The 21,630-nt window shown below is 46.1% G+C and overlaps 1 protein-coding gene across 1 annotated transcript; it reads left to right on the top strand.

The window, feature by feature from the left end:
* The first annotated feature begins 1,518 nt into the window (after window positions 1-1,518).
* Window positions 1,519-19,990, top strand: COPZ1 (COPI coat complex subunit zeta 1). Its single transcript, XM_046685650.1, has 9 exons — window positions 1,519-1,599; window positions 11,300-11,368; window positions 12,693-12,774; window positions 13,394-13,485; window positions 14,661-14,716; window positions 16,029-16,106; window positions 16,265-16,316; window positions 17,749-17,787; window positions 18,588-19,990. The coding sequence occupies exons 1-9, from the start codon at window positions 1,582-1,584 to the stop codon at window positions 18,633-18,635; spliced, it is 534 nt and encodes a 177-aa protein (XP_046541606.1). The 5' UTR covers window positions 1,519-1,581; the 3' UTR covers window positions 18,636-19,990.
* The last annotated feature ends 1,640 nt before the right edge of the window (window positions 19,991-21,630 follow it).

Raw genomic sequence — 21,630 nt, 5'->3', positions numbered from 1 at the left:
ACAAGTCAGAGGAGTGGATTGTGGGTAAGAACATGGTTTCAGAACCAGACCGCCTAAGCTCAAATGTATGGCTGCCAATTAATAGACGTATGGCTTTAAGTAAATTATTTAACTGTTCCGAGCTCCACTTCTCTCATCTGTAAAATGGGAGTAATAACCATCTACCTCATAAGGGTTTTTAACATATATTAAAGAATGTTTTCAAAGACTTTGCATGTGCCTGGCACATAGTAAGTGGTCAATAAATGTTAGTATCAAACTGCCAAGCCAAAGACAACCTGGTGATGCCAGGCACAGTGCTAAATGTTGGAATAACTCCCCACTCAGAATAGATAAAGGCCAAGCCCTTACTTCTTCCAGATATGAGGCTTGTCACCTGGGACTTCACCAGAAAATCATATACCTTCCTTCATAGCACATGTTAGCTCTGTAATTTGTTTTGTATTGTTCTATACTTTTTTTCTTAGGCCCTCTAACTCTCCTGTGAGATTATTAGAAAAATTCCTGGGCAGGTTTTGATGCTCTTCTTGGAGAGCTCCTAAGACAGAATTGTCAGAGGTGAGAAAAAAAAATCCCTTTGGGGATAATATCAGGCAACAGAAGGGTCCCTGATCTAAGAGCGATCAGGGACCAAGGAACCGAGAGGTAGGCGAAAGTAAACTTCATCAAAACCCTTCCCTATTGTGAAATCCCTGCATTCGGTAAACTTCTCTTTTCTCGTTTTTGCAACGGCTTGTCCCTACTGGAAAACCGCAGACCCTGCTCCCTATACCCTTCCTTATCCTGGACCCTTTACCCCTTTGTCCCTCCTACTCTCTCCTCTCTGGTTTCCAAAGTTCTAACATCCCGTTTCATGTCCGGCCAAAGAAAAATCTGCTTTTAGAAACTCACTGGCTTCTTGTCTTTCCCTAGGCCCAGCAAAGCCTGGGACACCACGCTCGGGAGATCCCTACTTCAGCAATCCACCTCTGCCGGCCTTAGTTTATCTACTTAACACGCTGGGCATCTCTTGGCTTTACTCTAAGGTCGTGCAGACTTCCTGTGAGGATGCTAAAGTGACCTGAGAGAATCTGACGGGAGAGCTAGCAGTGTTTGCCAAAGCAACCATGGCTATCAGGGACCTAACGGGGGCTCTTGGCATGAGGATTAGGTTAGGATTCTGTTGGGCGCAGCCAGTGTTAAGGGCTAAGGAGACATAGCGCCCCCTAAAGGGAGTGCGGATTAAAGTTACTAAATCAGCCGGACAGTATCACGTGTCCTTCCCCCAGCCAATTGAAAATTAATAATCGCTTCCTCTGTTCCCCATGGAAACAACCCCGCCCCACTGACCCTCCCGCCCCATTCAGTCTTAAGATTTTGGCGTTTTATTGAGTGTTTAAACTGACAATCAAATACTTGCGCCTTCTGGTTGGGCTCCATGCTTCCGCTAAGCAGCCTAGTATTCTGATTGGTCAAGAAAGCAATAGCTGGCATCTGGTAGTCCAATAACCCTCATCCTAGGCGGGGTCTCACGGGGACGTAGGGCCAATCAGCGGCGGCGTTGCTTTTGCTGCTCCACGTCGGCACCAGCTGCGGGGCAAGATGGAGGCGCTGATTTTGGTAGGAGCCGGGGGCGCAGCTGAGATACTGCGGTGTCCACAGGGGCCGGGAGTCGGGGTTCAGCCTGACTGGGAGAGGGGAGAAAGGGGAGTTCCGGGTAGTCCTCGGGGAGTGAAGGTTCTGCTGGCTCGTGGAATAAGCGTGTGGCCTAGCGCAGGAGCTAAAGCCTCGGTTTGAAGTAGGAAGCTCTGCCGGGGAGAGGGCAGAGTCGGTGGAAAGTTGAAGGGAGCACGTGGAGTCTTTGGAACACAGGATCATAAGCACACTGGATTGGGGTCCTTCAGGTTCCCCCTGATTCTAGCGTTGTGGATGATACCCTGATTTGAGTTTCCCCAAACCTCCAAACTCGCCCCAAACCGTAAAAATAGAGGGCAGGTGTTTGCCATCACAGGTTCCCCCTGATGCTTGTCACAGTTTGACTCTCCGTTGATAATTCCGTCACATTCCTTCAAAAACTTATTTTCTTTTTACTTCGGTTTCTGTTAATCCCTTTTATGTAGATTTGTCATGATAAAGAATCAGTATTCCATCAAAGTTCTGGAATACCTGATAGAATTAGCGTGGATTGTGGAATATTTTTCCAGACTCATTATTCTGTTCTCCTTTTCCCTCCCCATTTAAACTTTAGGAATTCTCATTGTAGGATCTGAGATGCTAACTCTCCTTCTGCTTACATGATAATTTTAGTGGCTAAAGGAGTGTGTTAGCTCCCTTGTCCATATGATCCTTTTTGCTTGTTTAAACAAATAAAAGAATGTAACCCCTTGTTTAGAACTGGACCACAGCATTTCTCTCGAAAGTGCCCTGTTTTGCGATTTGGGGTTGTTAACATCCGTGTGTGTAGGTCTTTAGCTCCCAGCTCCTTCCTTGAGTTGAGCTCCGGGCTTCTTTTTTCTCTTATTTTTCCTTCAGTTCTAATACGTGTACATATCCCAATCCTCATCAGGTTAAAGAGAATACAGCTTTCAATTCTCCTCTTTCAAAATGGCAAAGATAGAGAGAATTCCTTCTCATCCTGTGGGTTAGTCAAGTCTAGGTAGAAAGCTTAAAATCTGAGTAGTATCTACTAAGATATTTTCCGTACCAGGCAGTTAACCAGTATTCTTAAACAGTTAACAGACTGGGAGAAATTCTAGGGAATTGGTTTCTTTGGAAGTTCTTAGAAATTTTTAGACTGCTCCCTACATCTGTTTAGAAGGGAGCCTGCTTAGAGGTAAGGAGTGAGAGAGATGATGTTTGGGGAGCCCTTTTAACCAGGGATCTGTGTGTACTGATGAGTTGAGGAAGTTAGGTGTGAAAGTTTCTATTACATTTTCTCTTACCTCATTTCTCTGTTTCTGCTTCCTCAGTGAAGTCTGTTTTAACCTGCTTCTTGCTTATATTCATTTTGATCTGTACCTAAGATGCTGCATTCGGATTCTTGCTAACCTGGTCAGGTACCCCTGAACTTTGCTTTAAAAAACAGACTGATTCTTTGTCATGAGGAACCTATGTAATGGGTTAGGGGAAATTCAGATCTAGGGAAAAGAGCTTGCTCAAGGAAGCACAGTGTCAAAACTAGGATTAGATTCTGATTCCTAGTCCTCCCAGATGAAGTCTTTCTCTGATGTTATCTTCTCATGGGCTTTCCACCTCTTCAGTATGCAAAACTGTACTTTCAGCTGTCAGTTATATAAAACTTTTGTTGGGGACAAAGTGCCAACATTTATCAGTTCTTGGGCTAGTCTCCAGGGTTCTTAGGATATTAAACTGGTATTTCCTTCCTCTGTGTCAGCTCTGTCCAACATATTTGTTTTGCTCTTTACAATTTGAATATATTTTGGGCCCCCAGAATTTATATACCTTTCTCACCATTCCAGCCCTTCTCAACTGGAGTTCCAGGAGAGAAACAAACCTTAATGCTCTAAGGTATTCATTGTATGTAATGAATCAACGTCCTTCCTCTGTATCCACAAATACATTCTTTGTACCATCCTTGGGAGAAGTGAGAAAATAGTTATTTAAATAATTTTCGGTATTCAGTGGTTCAGATGAAGAACCCTAGTTGAGAATCAGGTGATATTTCCTAAATTTTTATTTCTTTTCTCACTAGACTCACATTCTGGCCCACAAAATTTAGTTTCATCTGATTCATAATCACGCTTCCTCACTGCTCCTTTTAGTCTCATCCCCTCCTCTGTCTACTCAACTGCATCTCCTTATTCTTAGGTCACCATCTTCATTAGGAAAAGCATGAGGAATTCCTGGATCTTACCTTAGCTGTGTGCTGAACTAAGGCGTTTACTCTGGCCAGATAGTATTTAACAAGCCATGCTTTAGAGAGGACAGACACCTTCTAAAGTTCCTTTATGCTTCCTCCTTTCACATTTCTATTTCCTGGTTTGGTTGGACCTCTGAGGAAATCTGATCAAAGCATATTTTTCTGTCCTCACCTCTGCAAGACACACAGCCATATGATATTGAGAAGAAGAGAAGGGTAAGCTAGAGGGGGGTCAAGAAGAACCATCAATCGAAATTTGATCTGATTATGGGAATTTCTAAATATCAGTAGGTTCCCTTCATTTAGATACTTTACAGTGGGTCACATTTCTTTCTTGAATTAAGTAATCCGGTCCTAGCTTTTCAAGCAGATTTGTCTAATCTTTCTCAGATCTTCTTGTAGTCTCTAAGGAAAGAGACCCTTTTGTCTCTATTCGTAGTGCTTGATGATAATGCACCCAGCCTGCATTTTTGGACTCAGCTTCCTCTCTCCTGCTGTTTTCTGCTAGTTCTCCCTTTCTTTAGCTGTGAATGGAGAGGGATCTCTGCAGGCCACCATTCTCCATTAATAACACATGGAATCTTAAAGATAATGACTTATCCCCTTCCTCTCTTTACCTTTTTTTCTCAAAGTGGAATTACTCTAGCAGTCTAGATTCTTAAATCTTTCCTCATAGGTTTCATTTTTCCTAATCCTCTCTGGATTCACTTTCTGAGTGCTTTTCCATCGCTTTACAGACTAGACTTCTTAATTCTATCCTTTCTCTTCCCCTAAATAACATTTTTCTCCTAAAACATTGACCAAATCCAGAAGTCTAAGCCTCATTCAAAAACCAGGGCATCCGAAGTGCACAAGAACATGTGTGTATATGGAGGAGGAAACTATGCAGAATACATCAATGACTCTTAAAACCTGATTTTGCTCTATGGCCTTCGCTTCCTGAATCATCTTAATGGGGCTTTTGTTAAATTCCTTTGGCACTAACAGTAGAGGTACTTGGCCTAAATGCCCCCTCCCTCTGCTCTGGGCAAAGGTATCAATTACATTAAGCCCCCAAAGCACTCCCATATCGTTCCTGGCAGTCCCCCGTGCCCCTCTCCCAGCTGCGTCCTTGCCGGTGCCTGGCCCTCCATTTCGTTAGGAGAAGCAATCTCCTCGTTCCTGCACTGTGGAGATATATTTCTCAGCTAGGGCGTGAGCAGTGCCAGCACTGCCCCCAGTGAGGTCCCTGGCAGCCATAAAAATTTTTATTGTGATTATGTTGGTGTCGGGGTGTCCATCTGGGTTATTGCACACCTAGTTTAATTGATTGAAGTTTAATTTATTGACACTTCAAATTAAATGATCAGAATAAACTGTGCTGTTACTCTGGCTGGCTTGTTTTAATGGTTGATTGCTGGAAGCAGACCTCGGCTTGAACTAAAACCCCCAAAGAGCAATTGACGCTGCTTCTAACTCTCTCCATGTCTTGCCCTCCAAGAAGACCTCGTTATAGATTTCCGACGTATTTATATATATTTTTTCCCTCTCCTTCACAGTGGTGGGAAAGAGTTGGTCCCCGGCAAGGTATAAATTATATCAAAGGTCTAGGGGAACTGTCACATGGTCAGAAGAGGAGGAGGGGGCCTCCATGTGAAGAAAGCCAGACCCTTGAGAAGTCTTCCCTGAGAGGCAGAGAATGAATGCAATTATCCAGATATTTGAGGGAGCCTAGTGGCAGATTTAGGGTCTTTTTCATCTAGATATTTGCTACAATTTTTTATTTTACGTCATCGACATGAGTTGGTTAGAGTCAGGATATTGACAGGAAAACTAGTTATGGAAAGGGGAACTAGAGAAGCAAATAAAGGGTAGAACAGGAATAAAGAATCAGTGCCCTCCTACCCACTTCAGCTGGAGTAATTAGGGACGGAAGGCAGAGTGCCCATGGGCAGCTGATGAAGATGGATTGGGAGGTTGAGTCCATGTCCGTTATAAGATGCCCATATTGGCAAAGGCCCTCTCACATTCTGCCTCCCCTGATTCTTCAAAGAACAGGCTTTCTCTCGGATCAGATTGTTAGAGGAGTTCTGTCCTTAGAATCCGTAGCTTGTGTCACTTCTTCTGGTGTTTGACCACCCCCATCTCTTCAGGAAGTCTTTCCTGTTGTGTAACCTAAGGCATACATACTGCCCCTGAACCCTGTGTCCCTGTGAACCCTGAACCCTATTTGGCTTTTTAATTTTCCCGCTATCAAAGCAGATATCCTGTCCACAGCTAGTTGACCTGGATAGCTCTGTCTACTGATTTTCTCCAATTCCTTTTCTATTTATGTAGTTTTTAGAGGGAGACTAAAACTGGGGGAGAAGATAGCAATTCTGTCTCAGGGGTTGGTTTGAGGGAGCAAATAGACTGAAAAATGAACACACAGGCTGTCAATTCAATCTTTTAGAGACTAGCTTTTTTTCGTGGGGGGGGCGGCGTGGATGGGAAATAAATCATCATATAAATCATGACCAAGGACTCATCAGAAATGGATCTAGCCCTGTTTGATTTTTCCCTTTGCTGAGTGATATTAAAATGAGAGCTCTTGGATTACCAAACTGGGAAGACCGGAAGTTCTAATGTTGCTCTCAGGCCTCAGGTGTGGAGTACCCTGGTTTCTTCTTGTTCAGTTCCTCTCTCTTCCCAGCAATGCTGCTTGCTTTGTCCCACGTTTCTGTAATTCTTTCACTTCCTTAATAGTTGAAGAATTAGGGACTGTGTGACCCCTGGGCAAAAAATTCTCCGGACAGGCTTTCTGAATTTTAAGAAAGGACCTGAGACTTTGCATTCCTGAAGAGCTTGGGGCTTGGTTCTCTTTGTCCTGCCTATCTCATAGCCAGCAAAGTTAGTCATTGAAAGCTGGAGGGGTTTGGTGCTGACCTTTGCTCCCCCTGCTGGCTATGTTAGTTTTCTCAATCATACTTATTAATTTATGAAGGCCACACACATATTTATTGAAGTCATTTGGTGCCAGACAGAGGATGGGGTGATTTACAAAAGTATCACTTGTTTTCCCCTTTTTTCCTCTCCTCCTCATCCCATCCTATTATCCTCAGAGAGAATCTCATTTAATTCTTAACCTAGCTCTATGAACTCCTGGAAATCATAAGAATTTGTGAATGTGTATTTTTCTGGTAACAAGGTTGATAGATTTCATCCACTTATCAGAGGGGTCTGCTGCAACTCAAAAAAGGTATTAACTTTAACTGATGTAGGGCAAACCTCTCATTTCTCTGGTGAGGAAGCTGAGTCCCAGAGAAAGGTAGAACTTGAGTTAAGGACTGATCCAGACTATAAGGATTTTAGGAGTTTAGAGACCCATTTTCTCCTGTAGCATCATAATTCTTGGTGACTGTGCTTTCACGTTTTGTATCTGTGTCACATAGGAAGATTCTTTCTAGGTGTCTCTTCCTGCCATCAGTTCTTCCTTCCTAAGACATGTTCATTTTTCTCTTTTTAACCAATATTTGGTCTCATGTTGGCTGGCTAACGTTCTTTGGTACCTGTGGCTCCTTGTCTTTCCAGAGCTGTGCTTGAACCTAGGCAAACCCTGGGTAATATGTGAAAATTGTGCTTCCCTGTCAAAGCCCTTAGCTAATTCTTCTTTTTATCTGAAGTCCCTAGGCCTGTGGCTGGCAAATTGGAGCTCTCAACCCCAGAGGAGCTTTTTATTTTAAGGACATTGGCAGAGTCAGGGAGCAAAATACCTACTTAGCCATGTGGAGCTGGGAGTGGGATCTTGGAATTTCTCCTTCTAGTCTTTACTCTCTTGGTTTTACTTTAGAAATAGAGTTGAGGGAAGAGCATCTTGTTTCTTGTGATCAAGTCCTATTGCCAAGCCAGGGTACTACTTTTTGGCATGTCCATAAAGATTTCTTTATAAGTGGAAAATGAAGAACTTTCTAGGAATCTCAAACAGATTCTTTCTTACGCCCTTTCAGCTCTGTGGATAGCATCCTCTAACTCCACAAAGGCTTCTTGGTCCCCTTCTTCCACCCCCAAATGAATCAAATAAAGTAATTAGTCATAGCCCCCAAATATCCTGTCTGCCTGCTCCTAACACTCCCTCAGTCCTCTTCTGGTAGCATACCGTGATCTTACCCCAGAGTGTCCTCTCACTGTATACAGTGTGAACAGACTTAATTCAGTGCTTTTTCAGAGCCCATCTCTCCTAGTTTAACTTACAAGACACACAAATAGCTTTTATCCACAGCTGCCTTTTTAATATTTTTGCTAATGCCTGTAATCCTGAGGAAGCTGCAAGTCATCCGAAGGCCCACAGGGGGCAGCACTAGGAATGACTCTTCCCCTCTGGTCCTCTGTGTGCTGGGGGAGGGCATACTGGGAGATGTTGATGTTTTTCACCAGGCTGCAGAAGCCCCTGATTGAGAGCAGAGATTCCCTTGCAGCAGGCTAGTTACTTGTTCGGTGTTGTTTCAGCTCTCTGAGGAGTCCAGTCTAGTTTTTTTGATAATAAAAATGTACCTGAAAATCTGTCTGAGCCACCCAACCTCCCACACAGCAATCTGCCTATACGTCATTTCCAGGCACAATTAGCATTTGAGGTGAAGTTCTGTTATACACTCAGGCTGTGGCTCTCTGAAAGTCAGTGCATCACAGAACTTTGTCTCGAAAGCTTTCTAGCAGCTACCCATTTGGGAGTGGGAGGGAAGAATAGACCTTTTGAATCTTTTGAACATGGCCCTAAGCTTATAGGTTCTTTCTCAATAATCATCACTTAATGTGTTACAAGTTTAAGCCTAGGCCATTGTCCAGGAAGCCTATTTCTCAATAGCTGGGAGTTGTTTATAAACTTGCCCTTTGCAAAAACTTAAAATGAAATTACATTATCAGTAATGGTTTGTGGAGCCTTTAAACTGGCTGGTTTTATGGTATGAGAGGAACTCCTGGCCCTCCCCTCTGCAGAGAGCTGAAGGCCTTAGGCCGAAGTGGAACCAGCTACAGTCAGGAGGTGGCAGGAGAAGTAAAGGAGAAGCTGCAGGATCCAGCCGCAGCTGAGTGGAGAATTAAGGCAGCATTTAAGCTCTTGCCTAAATTCTCAGCTTTATTTAGTGTGATTATTCCTTTGGAAGTTTTAAATGACCAGCCTTTTCTCTAGTCCCTTCCTGCCCCTTTAAGAGCTCTAATAAGTCAGATCTGGTCTTCTCCTTGCCTTCCTTTGCCTGTCTTTTATCCTTCCCAAGAAGATCCAGTGTTTCTATTTTGGGGGTTTCCTTGAAAACATCTCCTAGGAAGCCAATGAAAAGAGCCAGGAGCAGAACCCAGGAATCTGTTTCTCTCTTTGCCAGCTGTTTTAGGCACTCACAAAGGACACTGTCTCACTCTCCTATTTCGCTGGTGGCCATAAGTGTTTTTCTTTTCTTTGTGATCCTATTCTTTCTAGAGATGCCAGACTCTATGGCTGCAACAACCAGTTACCTCTGCCATATCAATGCCCAATATAAACCATTAGGAAGCTCTCTAAGATTTCTGTGAGTGTGGATAGAGGAACAGAGCCAAAGATTTCCAGGGAAAAGGTTGTGGGAAAAATGATTTCATCTAAATTTTCTTCCCTGTGGACTTCTTTTCCTCTTTTAAGGAGACTCATTCTCATTGGTGTCTCGCTTTTAGTGATTTGAGGATCCAACTTGCTATTGAATTGAGTCTGCCTTATGGGAAGATCTTTCTGTGGGGAATTAGGAGTTAGGAAAGATGCTCTATTTGTGACCTTTTAGATGGACGCTAGAGGACTTCCTGCTACTAGACACAGAGTCCCTTAGGTTGAGAGAGTGTTTATTCCAGAGAGAAAAGTATATAGGTTGGGCATCTCTAAGGAGTGTTTATCAGCGGAGAGAGAAGTTGGTAGTAATAGCACCCAAAGTGGCCACACCAGAAAATCTCCCTATGCTATTAGCGGACTCTAATTATAAGAGGGTCCCCTAGATGCTTACTGCATCAAAAAATTTTTACTTTCTTCCCCAACTTCATTTATTCTCAGAATCATTCAGCAAATATTGAGAGTTAAGTATGTGGCAGGCGTTCTGGAAACTTGGAATAAATCAGTGAACAAGACACAGAAATTTTTGTCCTAAAGAATTCAAGTGGGGAAAGCTTACAGTCTTCATCACCGTGTTGTCAAAAGACAAGGTTCTCTTTACTCTCATTCTTAGCTCGCCAAGCTAGGGTTGGTTCTTTGCATGGGATCATAAAGCTCCTGGAGGCTCACGGGACAGTTTACCTTTGTAGAGGCTGCAGTTTCTGGATCCTTGGCAATGATTCTTTCCTCCTCACTCTTGGGTCTTTGTTAAACACATGCTTGGAGAATATGTTTGGCCCCTCCCCTGGGAGGACTGGCGGTTTCTCTAAGTAAGGCCAGGAAAGAGGGGTAGCAAGGCAACAGCCTTGTCTCATAGCACAGGGCAGAGATAGCAATGGTAAGGAATGTTGGTTAGAAAGTCAAAGAATGTGAGCCTGCAGACACCTCCCATCCACATACCACTGCCTCCCCCCTTCCTCTTCCTCTCCTGGTTCGCTGGCTCCCTGGAAGTTGCAGGAGTAGAGGATCTTTTGCAAAGTAATGTGCTCTGCAGTTGTTTGAGTTTGTGTGTAACGGTTAAGGCTGAGGCTGTGATTCCTTTAGAACACTCCCCTCCTGCTCGTTATCTCTAGGACCGCCCCCCCACCCCCACCACAGAGTGTTTCTTAGATGGATCCTCTTCTTACTGCTTAACTCTCCCAAAATTCAGATTGGTTTTTGCCTTGGCAAGTTGAGTGGTGGTGGTCGGGGGTATACTAGAGGAATTGGGATCATAGGGAAGTCCGGGAAGATGGATGTCTCACTGGGCTGCATTCAGAACTGGTGTGTCTGTGTGTGTGAGTGCGCGCGCGCACATGCGTGCTAATTTCCCTCTGCTCAGTGTGTGGGTGGTTTAGGGAAGGCTTGCTTTATGCCTCTGCATTACTACTGCATCCGGACTGCAGAAACTTCCAAGTACACTAGAGCATTCAACCCTGTTTTCAAATAGCCTCGTGCAGTGCCTCTTAATTAATCTGGTCATATTCCATACCCACCTGTGTATGGGAGACCAGGGAGGGAGGGTAATTTGGAAAATAACTGTCGCATAATATTTGGAAGTAACAGCATGACCTACCTTGATTAAGCCCTCTGTGAATCTGGCTCAGAGAAACTGTTGCTGCTCTGGAGTCCTTTGTTGAAATGCCCTCTCCCTTGCTTCAGTTCATTCACCACTTGGTCATTCTCAGTGGGAAATGTCAAAATCTAACCAGGTTAGGATAGGGGACGTACAGAGGCACCTCTGTACCCCCTTGCAGCCCCAGTGGGACTAGGGGAAGGTATCTGGTTTGCTAGTGGTGGCAGGAGCCTTCAGGACTGAAGGTATGTTCATATCTCTTCAGGAACCCTCCCTGTATACTGTCAAAGCCATCCTGATTCTGGACAATGATGGAGATCGACTTTTTGCCAAGGTGAGATTCCCTTTCATGTTAGTTAGGAACAAGACAAAGACTTATTCTGAGATTTGGGTCTTGGGACTGACTCTATTAACTCATATTCCTCGATACTGTAATTTTAAGAATTCTTCTACCTTCCCACGACTACTCCAGAGGACAATCTCAACTGCTTCTGTCTCTTAGTCCCCTGCTTCCCTCTTGCCATCCTCAGACTCCGACTTCCACTGTTGTCAGCAGCAGAGCAGGGAACAGGTTTGGAACCTTGGTTTCTGAACAAAGCAGTGTCTAGATTTGAGAAGCAGCCTGCCCATGCCCACACTCCCTTTCCCTTGCACCTTGTCACCCTGCCTGGGTTTTTCCAGGGAATTCTCTTGCAGTTCCAGGGTTCTAGCCTTAGGTCTGCAGTCACCACCAAGCTTGTTACCTCCTGACTTCCCCAGTGTGACGTTTCTAACTTTGGATCTATTGAAAGAAAGGAGAAAGGACACCCCTCTCCTCTCCCTCCATATTGCCCCCCTCCTGTAGAAATTTTTTCTGTCCCTGGTGTATTAACTCCGGGTGAGCATAGCATAAATCAATCAGCAGGTAGAGATTAGTTTAGAATTCACCAGCTGTTCCTCCCTGTAATTGGATGTAACTATGCAGGACACCTTTTGAAACAGTTATCCAGTTACTAAATGCCAGACCTGTCATAGGTCTTCAGCTGACTGCGACGGATTAGCCCCTAAAGAGCAGAGCGATTTAGCAGCCTGCATGTCCGCCCCTGTGCCAGGGAGAACTTGGGAGTGGGCTCAGCAATGTGGTAGATTGCCTCCTGCTTCTTTTGGTTTGCAGAAAAGAAAGCTAAGATATGAGAGCATCGGGGAGGGCTTGCCTTTCTTTAGATGAGGTTTTTGCAGCCTTTCCCCCTTCTGAAGCTTCATACAGTGAGTGAGGGTCTGAAAGAAGTGCTCTGTGCCTCTGGTGCCTTTTGTCTTCTCTAGCACTGCTCCCTGAGGGGGTAGCTCCTAGGAAGCACTTGAGGGGAATGGTCTCAGGATTGCTGTCCTAGAATGCAGACAGGCAGAGCCTCGTCACGGGGCTGGTAGGCCTCTGCCCTTACAGTCTTAGAAATGTGAGGTGGGGTTGCTTACAGCAGGGTCCTTAAAATTTTTTTTTTATATTTGATTACTCATTGCCTATTCTCTGCCTCTATAGTTCTTCCTCCTTCATGTCACTATTTCTCCCTCACCCCAAGCCTTGAAGGAGAGAAATCCAAGATCTAGGGCAAAACACAGTCACTAATCATTCTGGACTCCCAGCTCTGATGACCCAACCTGTCTTCTTTCCCTCTGATCAGTACTATGACGACACCTATCCCAGTGTCAAGGAGCAAAAGGCCTTTGAGAAGAACATTTTCAACAAGACTCATCGGACTGACAGTAGGTGGTTTTCCTTTCACTACTCCCTGTGTTGGGGGAACCGTGGTGGGGAACGGGTGGCGGCAGGACTGCGGAGAAAGGATAAAATGACTCTGCCTCCTTTTTCTCTTTTTCCCTCCTCCCCTCATATAATAAACTCTTCAGAAATGTAATGGGGAGGTGAGTGTACCTCACGCGGGAATACCGTGCTGGAAGGTTGGCTGTTAGCTACCTGTCTAGTCCCTGGATTTATGAGCCTCACTTGACAAATTTAACTGCAGCTCTGCTTATTGTACCGCATCCATTAGGGCAGGTAAATGGAAGTCTGTAAAGGTGACCGCTCTGCATTTTCACCTCTGAAGGATCGACTAGTATCCTGTCTCATATACAAGGAGGGAAATACGGGTAATGGGGGGAGGAGGGTGGTTAGAGGAGAAGATACATTTAGATGCCCCCAAATTTATTCTTCCCTTCTTCTGCTACCACCTGAAAAGAAAAAGCAGGTCAACTTCAGTCTTTGGGAGTCATTATACCTACTTACCTCAGCCCCAAATAGCTGGGTACCAGGAGTTCATGGTAACTCCTTCTGTCCTACTTCCTTGTCTCAGGCTGCCCACTGTTTCCACCTTTTCACTCCCAGGTGAAATTGCCCTCTTGGAAGGCCTGACCGTGGTATACAAAAGCAGTATCGATCTCTATTTCTATGTGATTGGCAGCTCCTATGAAAATGAGGTGAGAATCCCCAGCCCTCTTTGCTGTCTCTGATCCTACTTCCTAAACCACAGGCAGGACACAGTTACTGGTTCTGGGCCCTAGGAGTGCCATGTCCCTCTGGCTTCTGACTGAGCTAACGAATTTGTCAGACATCCCTGCTGGCCTCACAAACATGGCCTAGGCAAAGGAATCAACCTAGAATGGACGTTTTTCCAGATCTTTCTTTTATCTCCATGTGGGAGACACCAATATCTGTTTTAATACATACTAACATATAATATCAATGGCCTTCCCTGGATGTTGTTTTTTAAAATGGATTTCTGAGGTGTGGTCAAGGTTGGGGGCATGTTTGCTCCTGCTGTGAAGGGTCCACACCTGACTGAGTTTGGGTTGGTTAGCCAACATTCTGTGTCGTGTTGAAGCCATATATTTTGAATGGGTCACTTGAGAATACTGTTGACGTAGTCCTGACATGTTTCTTAAATGCAGGAAGAGCCATTTACCTCAGGTAGCAACCTCTAGGAGAGTAGAGAAGTAAAAATAAGTCCCTACATAATTTGAAGCAAAAGTAAAAGTTTGAGAGAACCAACTCTGAGCCTGAGCTCTTGTTGCTGTAAGTCATTGTTATTTAAACCTTCAGCAGTTCTATGAGTTGTGGGCATTAGTGCCCTTGTTTTATAGATGAGGAAACCGAACCATGAAGAACCTGTGAAATTACTTGTATTTGACCACTGATAAACTACAAAAGTGGCAGTTTCATGTGGTTCAACCTAATAACTTTCCCAGGTCACACATCTAGAAATGGCTCAGCTGGGATTTAAGCCTAGATCTGTTTAACATCAAAGCCCACGCTCGTTCAGCTGACTCTCTGACCTCAGCTATTGCTTGATTAATGATTTCTCTACCTAAGACATCAGGTAACACATATACAATTGGTAAAGGCACATAGAGGACTATGACAGGAAAGTTCTGTTTGAGCAGTCTGCCTCAAATTGTGGGATCATGTAGCAGAATTTATTTCTGTGAGAAACCACAGGTCCTCTTCCTGTTTTGCTCTCACTTCCACCCTATTCTTTTAGTCCTTTATGAAAGCCTGTGTCTTTTGATGCTTAATGAATTAGAGAGTTTTGTTTTCAGGTAGCAGCTTTCAGGGCCTTGAACCTTATCCTTCTGCTGCTTCTGTCTCCCAACAGCTGATGCTTATGGCTGTTCTGAACTGCCTCTTCGACTCATTGAGCCAGATGCTGAGGTGAGCAGGCCAATCTTGACATCTGTTTGGGAGAGAAAGTCACTATCTTTCAGGCCTAGGGATTTGTGGGGGATCAGCAGAGGCTCCAGGGAGTTGATTTACCTTGAGAAGTTGGGCTTATTATTTCATACTAATTCACACTGATGGTGAGGACTGGATGGAGAGAATGTCCTTCCCACGGAATAATTCTCTTAAGAAAGGGGATGGGAAGGAGCAGAATTTCACCTCTGTGTCTACTCTTGTATCCCCCAGTGGCTCTGCTGTCAAGGTGCTTTCCTGGGCTTCATTCTTTACATTAGAGGTGTGGAAAGGGCAGGCATGGGGAAATGTCCCAGATGAAACAGCAGTACCTTGGGAACGGAGGCAACACTCCTGATTTTTCACTTCTAGCACTTAGTTTTTCCCTTCTATAGAATAGGAAGAATATGCCATTTACCGTCTCTTTCCCTTCCACCTCCCCACCAGCCCTCTGTTCCCATGTAGATGGACAATAGAAAAGATATAAGATACTTTTCTGGAAAACATCTAGGGCCCTAAACTTCATTCCCCCAGCAGCTCCCCAGTGAACTCAGTACAGACAGCCATCCGGAGCAGAACAGCAGGCGCTCTCAGCCCAACAAAATCAGCAGGGTGAATGGCTCAGATTTCCTCAGGAAGGGGATGATTTATTTCTTAGCCAGGTGAATGAACAGACTTCATTTCAGTGATCTAGTGAAAGAGTCAAACTGACGGATGTGACTGGCCACATGCACCAACCACCGGATCCGAGGCTGGTGGATGTGGGCCATGACCGTTCCCAGCCCCCTGGTTGGGCTTCTTTTCAAGGCCTGAGCAGAGCTGGTGAGGGGGGCAGGAGGGAGAGCTGACAGAGGCTTGGAAGGTTTGTCAGAGCTTTCATACAAATAGAGTTTGCACTCAACCCCTCCCCACCTCCCACTACTTCCAGATTGAGTTTTAGCTCTGTTTATTTCCTTTTTCCACCCACTGATGTCAGTGTTTATGAGCAATATCATGAGCAGCCCCATGGCAGGTAGGAAAGAAATAGTAGCTCTGGATAATCAACCCTTGAATTGTCAGAAATTGACTGTATTTTTTGAATCTCTTTCCTGACATTCCTGATCCTTAGTCAGCAAATAAGAGTAGGAAGGGGTTTAGAGTGGATTAGTGAAAAAGTTCTTATTTTCTTATTTACTTCTTTGTCTTTGTGATTAGTGGAGACATTTATTGGTTTAGTTTAGGATTTCCAACGGAGACAGTGTTCTAGGATTCCTTTCACACACAGGCTGGTTTTTCTCTTCTCTTGGGGACTCAGGAAAAATGTAGAAAAGCGAGCTCTGCTGGAAAACATGGAGGGGCTCTTCTTGGCTGTGGATGAAATCGTAGATGGAGGGTGAGTTCTCTGACCTGCCCGGACCTCCCTGGATCTGGGGTGAGGGGCTGGGGTAACTCTCCCTGTCCTAAGGTAAATGGCCTGAGTGAGCAGAGTATCCCCATAGTCAGTTGGTCCTTCAGGACAGAGTGAACTATGGTCTCTTCTTGTCTTTTTAGAGTGATCCTAGAGAGTGATCCCCAGCAAGTGGTGCACCGAGTGGCATTAAGGGTAAGCTGGGGTTGCTCCCCTCCATCCCCCCACCTGCTCACTCTTCACAGCCAGACCTGCTAAATGTATCTAAGAGTTGGGGCTTATAGAATACATAGAGCTGTCTCCTTCCCTTTCAAATTCTCATTGTCTCAAAGGAGGGAAGCAGAAGGAACATATATCTGTCCCTAACCTGGTATCTCGTACAGTCCTTGCACAGAGTGGACATTTAATACGTACTTATTATTTTATTTATTTTTTTTTAAGATTTTATTTTTTTCCTTTTTCTCCCCAAAGCCCCCCAGTACATAGTTGTGTATTCCTAGTTGTGGGTCCTTCTAGTTGTGGCATGTGGGACGTTGCCTCAGCATGGCTTGATGAGCGGTGCCATGTCCGCGCCCAGGATTTGAACCAGCGAAACTACGGGCTGCTGCAGCAAAGTGCACAAACTTAACCACTCAGCCACAGGGCCCGCCCCTAATGCGTACTTATTAAATCAAGGATGAAGTAAAAGAAACTTTAATATTGATGGTTCTGAAACTATAAAGGAACTTGAGGCTGGCTTATTCTTCCTTTGGAGATGGATCCCAATCATCTGAGGCAGAGGAGTGTCTTCCTTGTCTTTTAAAGTCTTATACAACTGAGGACAACATCTCTCCATCAGGAAGTACTTATGTGCCATAACCTCAGTCTTCTTTGGTGCTAGTGATATCAGAAAGGGGCCTCTGCATAAAAGGCTCCAAGTCTGCTGGGGAGATAATGGTGGGAGAGTCCACCAGCAAATTGTGAGGGTGCAGAGATGTCTAAGCAAAGCAAATCTCCCCATTCACAGAATGTCCCGGCTCTGACCTCCACAGAGTGAAGGCTGACAGTGCCGGGTAATGGGAAATCTTCTCCCTTAACTGCTGTGGGCTCTATTTGCATAGTTTAATCTTCTCCTCTAACATATGTCTCTATATGGCAAGAGAGAGGGTCCCCCCACCAACTCCCTCCTTCCTCTTCTCAGGCTGCTGTTGTAGCAGTTTATTTCTTCAAATTAACATGCTGTCGTTACCCATCAGGCCTTGCGGGATCCATTAAACTACCCCTGGCGCCCCCTCATCCTTTCCCTAGCGATATTGATATTCAGAGAAGGTCTTCTCTGACTAGGGAATCAGGTCCCCCACCCCCAAGTTGAGGATCAGATTACCTGCTGATTACTTGGAATGGAATAAATCTTTTAAGAAGACCTCCTGCCTTAAAACAGAGGATGGATGAAATGACCCTTTTTTGCTCACAGTCCCTCTGGCCAAGTAAAATTATGGCTGTTCTAGTCCTAGAAGGGACTGAGAAGTTGAGGGCGTCTGTCCTTTGCTTCAGTTTAAAGGGCCACCTCTTCCTTCTCCACTACCAAACTTCAATCAGGTCTTCCTCCAGCTTTCTCCCACGCTGAATATTTGTCTCTCCACTGTAGGGTGAAGATGTCCCCCTTACAGAGCAGACCGTGTCTCAGGTATGACTTTCTCTTCCTCTCCAGATGGACTGGGTCACTAAAGAGGCTAGAATAGCATTCCATCCCAACCCACCAAGTCTGAATGAGACTAGGGACTGAAGACACTTCTTCCTTGGTTCCCTCTTATTCCAGAGAACTGGGACTCATGCAGTCAAATGCTGCCTACCCCACCCCAACTCCTATCCCAGTTTCCTGTGAGCAGCGGCTGTCAGCCTTGCTCTGTACCCTTCAAACCCTCCCTGGCTGATGCCTCATTCAGTGATTTATTCCCCAGCAGAGGCTTGCCTTAAGCAGATGGTCTGTGTGCGTGTGCACGCACATACTCTCTCTCTTTCTCTTATTATTCAAATGAGGGCTAAGCTGGAAATGCATTTTCTAGAATATGCAGGTTTTGCAGATCCATCCTGCTACTTTGCAGATAGATTGTCTACCTGATGCGGGGGCAAGGGAGGGATTCGGTTTTCTGTTGACTTGGAATTCTCACCAAGAAGTCCATCTAGATGTGATAACCGCCCCCCCCCCCTTTTAACATACGCCCAGTAACCCCCAGTTTTTTTCTCTCCTCCCAGGTATACCTCTTCTCACTTCATCCCCCCAGTGGATTTGAATTTTTTTGGAATTTCCCAAACTGACAATCCTCTAGGGCTTTAGAGAGCTTCTTCCCATCCCTCTACCCTTGGGGATTTTCTATTTGCCATTCTTCTAAGGACAGGGAAGGCAAGTGAGGGGAAGGAGAACCCCCATCCCCATCCCCACCCTGCCCCCCAGCAAGCCCCTCAGTGCCGCCCTTGTCCCTGCAGGTGCTGCAGTCAGCCAAAGAACAGATCAAGTGGTCACTCCTTCGGTGAAGACCTCACTGTTCCCGGCTCCTCACCCCCTCAAAATCCACGTCTGCTGTGACTTCTCATCCAGTCCCCAAACTCATGCTCTCAGGGTCATCTTGGGGATCACAGTAGATCCTTACATCTTCATCCTGTCTGTGCTTCCCCCCCTCAAACTCCTACACACTTCCCATTCCTTCTCACTCTTTTTTTGCAGTTCTGGGAGTAAAGCTCCCAGCAGGTTTGGATGCAGGGCAGGGCAGCCCCGTCTTCCTTTCTAGAATGGACTATACTCCCATGCTTTCCAACCCCCCATATTTTCTCCTCAACTTCTGTGCCCTTTGCTGCAGCTACACTTCAGATCAAAGCAGGAGAAAGAATGTGCTGAGTGTTTTCCTCCCTTGCTTCTTTACCCGGCCTTCATCCCCACAGCCCATATGTGCAGCAAGGGAGGAAGAGAGAGAATTCTTTTCTGTATGAGTGTGGATGAGGAGAGGTATGTCCAGTCTCATCCGCAGCCCCACTTACTGGCCTCAGCATTTCTCCCATTCCTTCTTCCTGCCCTGTTCTCCAGTCCTGGAAAAAAGACTGGGAACGGCTCATAGGCACGGGACAGAGTGGAAGAAGCAGTGATTTAAATTTTATGGGCTAGAGCTTATAAAATTCTGTATTTCAGTCACAGCTGCATTCCTTACCCTGATCCTGGCTTATAGCTTCAAAACTGCTGTGGTCTGTGGAGTGTTCATTGTGGGAGTGTCCATCTCTTGGTCTGCTACCTTAACTCTCTACCTTCACTACCCGTGGGATATTTGCCTAGCTTGTCCTCTCTCTACCCTGGAGCAGAGCCAGTCCCTGAACTAAAACTCCATTCTAGTCTCAGGAAGAAGAGTTTCTGCTCAGAACTGGGGAGGGGGTGGAATTTATGACTTGGGCCCCTTTGCTCCCTTACATGCATTTCACTCCTCTGCCTCGGGTCTGCAATCTCTGCTACTTAACCCTGTTTTCTCTCTGCCTCAGCCTTACATCCAGGCAGTAAGTAGGTCCGGGCTCTTCCCCTCCCTAGGGCGCTGAGAGAAGTGCCTTTCTTCAGAAAACCTTTGGGATTGGGATTTCCCCAGGCAGGAGGAGGATGGAACACCCACTCTTGGATCTAATCTTTCCCTTTGACCCAAAACTTCCCACAAAAATGTCTCAGAAAATGTCCTGAGACTTAAGCATTCTGCCCTACCCACTAACTGCCAATTCTCCAGGACTGAAGTGGGGCGGATAACAGGGCATATTTGAGGGGGCATTTTTGTGTAAGAGATGTATGGAGTCAGGAGGTAGCCACCTTCATATACTGCTCTGTGCTAAGAGAAATAAAACAGATTTCTTTTTCCAAACTGCCTTTGTGTGATGTTTCTGTTCCTCTTCCTCTCTTTTTGGCAGCTGCTCCTATTCCTCTAGCCCCCCCCTCACTCCCCATCTTATAATATTTCTTCCCTCCTACCTCAGAGACTCCCCAGCATTCTCCCCCACCATCCCTAATTTACGGGGCTGTTTGCCTCCTTGGCATCTCTCCGTCCCCTCGCCTGGAAATTGGCGCCAGGGGTGGGGTGGGGATGGTATTTTCTCAGTGGGAGTCCCAGGGAACTGAGTTCTCCCCCCCCACACCCCCAAAGCCAGCTGCCTGCTCCTGCCTCTGCCATTAGTAACCCGGAGACGCGCACCTGCGTGGGGGCTCTCCTCCAGCCCCTGCTCCCTTCCTGCACCTCCCACTCCTGCTCTGAAATGGCGCTGAGCGGGTTATTTATCGGAGCCAGCGCTGCTCCAGAAGGTCAGGACGGTGGTGTAAATAACCTCTTCTCGCCATTTCCCCATCCCTCCAGAGCCTGCTCCCCTCCCCCTCCCCCACCTTTATTCGCACAAATGAATGTGGCTGGGCTGGCGCAGAGCCTGGCCCTGCATCTTAATGGGGCGGTGAGCTCACAAGATGGATTTAGCTGGGGGTTTTATGGTTGCCGCGGCGACAGGAGAATGCTTTGGTTTTCTTTCCCCCTTCCTCTGCAAGATTTTAAGGAGGGGGGAGTGTGGGGAGCCCTCCACTGCACTGCAATTTGAAGGGTCTCCTCAGTCACCTCTACTGCTCATAAGGTGGGCCTGCAATTCCAGGATTAAGAGTGACTGCATTAGGACCTCAGATAGGACAGGATAAGAAAAGGAAGGTACAGGAGTGGAAGAGCCTCTCCCGCGTCCAGATATGACACTGAGAGTTACCCAGTCCTGCATGCTCTTCTGTGAGAACCTGGCAATTCAGCTCAGCTACTGTGGGCACCTGTGTCCGAGATCCCCCTCAGCAGATAAGAAAAAAGAAAAATGCTTGGGTATACCACCCCTGCAGTCCTGCATTGAAAGTTGGGGTCGAGGGGGCTAGATATCTTTGACTGTCTGAACTGGGGGAAAGCAGTGTGCACACTTACCACCCTAATCTTCCTACTCATCACCCAACATTGACCCTGGGGTAGGGGTGGGGGGTGTCAGTGTGAGAGCTGGGGGATGCTGATGAGTGACAGGGTGGAAAATGGAGTTCTATCCTGTTCTCAAACTTGGAATTCTCTGAGCTTGTTTACCCAGCCTGGCCTGGTTTGAACTTTTCCTGCCTTCTCTGTTTCCCACTAGGAATGGAACTCTGGTGTCCTGGCCTACCAGTCCTCTGGCCAACAATTTTCTTTCAGCACTATGAGCAGACCCATCCCCAGCACCAACTGAAGCAGAGATGGGGAGCAGGGTCTGATTATCTCCCTCCCTTGGTCTCCTTCTGTCTGATTCTGGGCCTCTGTCTCTCTGTTTGTGAGCCTTTCCCTCCTCCCCAGGGGACACTGGGAAGCCCCTCCTCCCCTCTCCCCCTTCCTCCCCTTTGGCTGGGAAAGTGACTGCAGCCTGAACAGTGCCAGACACCTGCCTGCCAGATGTGGCGATTCCCCATTCTTCTCTCCCGCCTCCCCAAATGTCTATCCTTTCCCCACCCCACTGAGCTCAGGCA

This window comes from Equus quagga, chromosome 1 (genome assembly GCF_021613505.1).
Source record: "Equus quagga isolate Etosha38 chromosome 1, UCLA_HA_Equagga_1.0, whole genome shotgun sequence".
In the NCBI taxonomy this organism is placed as follows: domain Eukaryota; kingdom Metazoa; phylum Chordata; class Mammalia; order Perissodactyla; family Equidae; genus Equus; species Equus quagga.
Note: the sequence above shows the minus strand (reverse complement) of the source record. Positions and strands in the feature narration are given on the sequence as shown.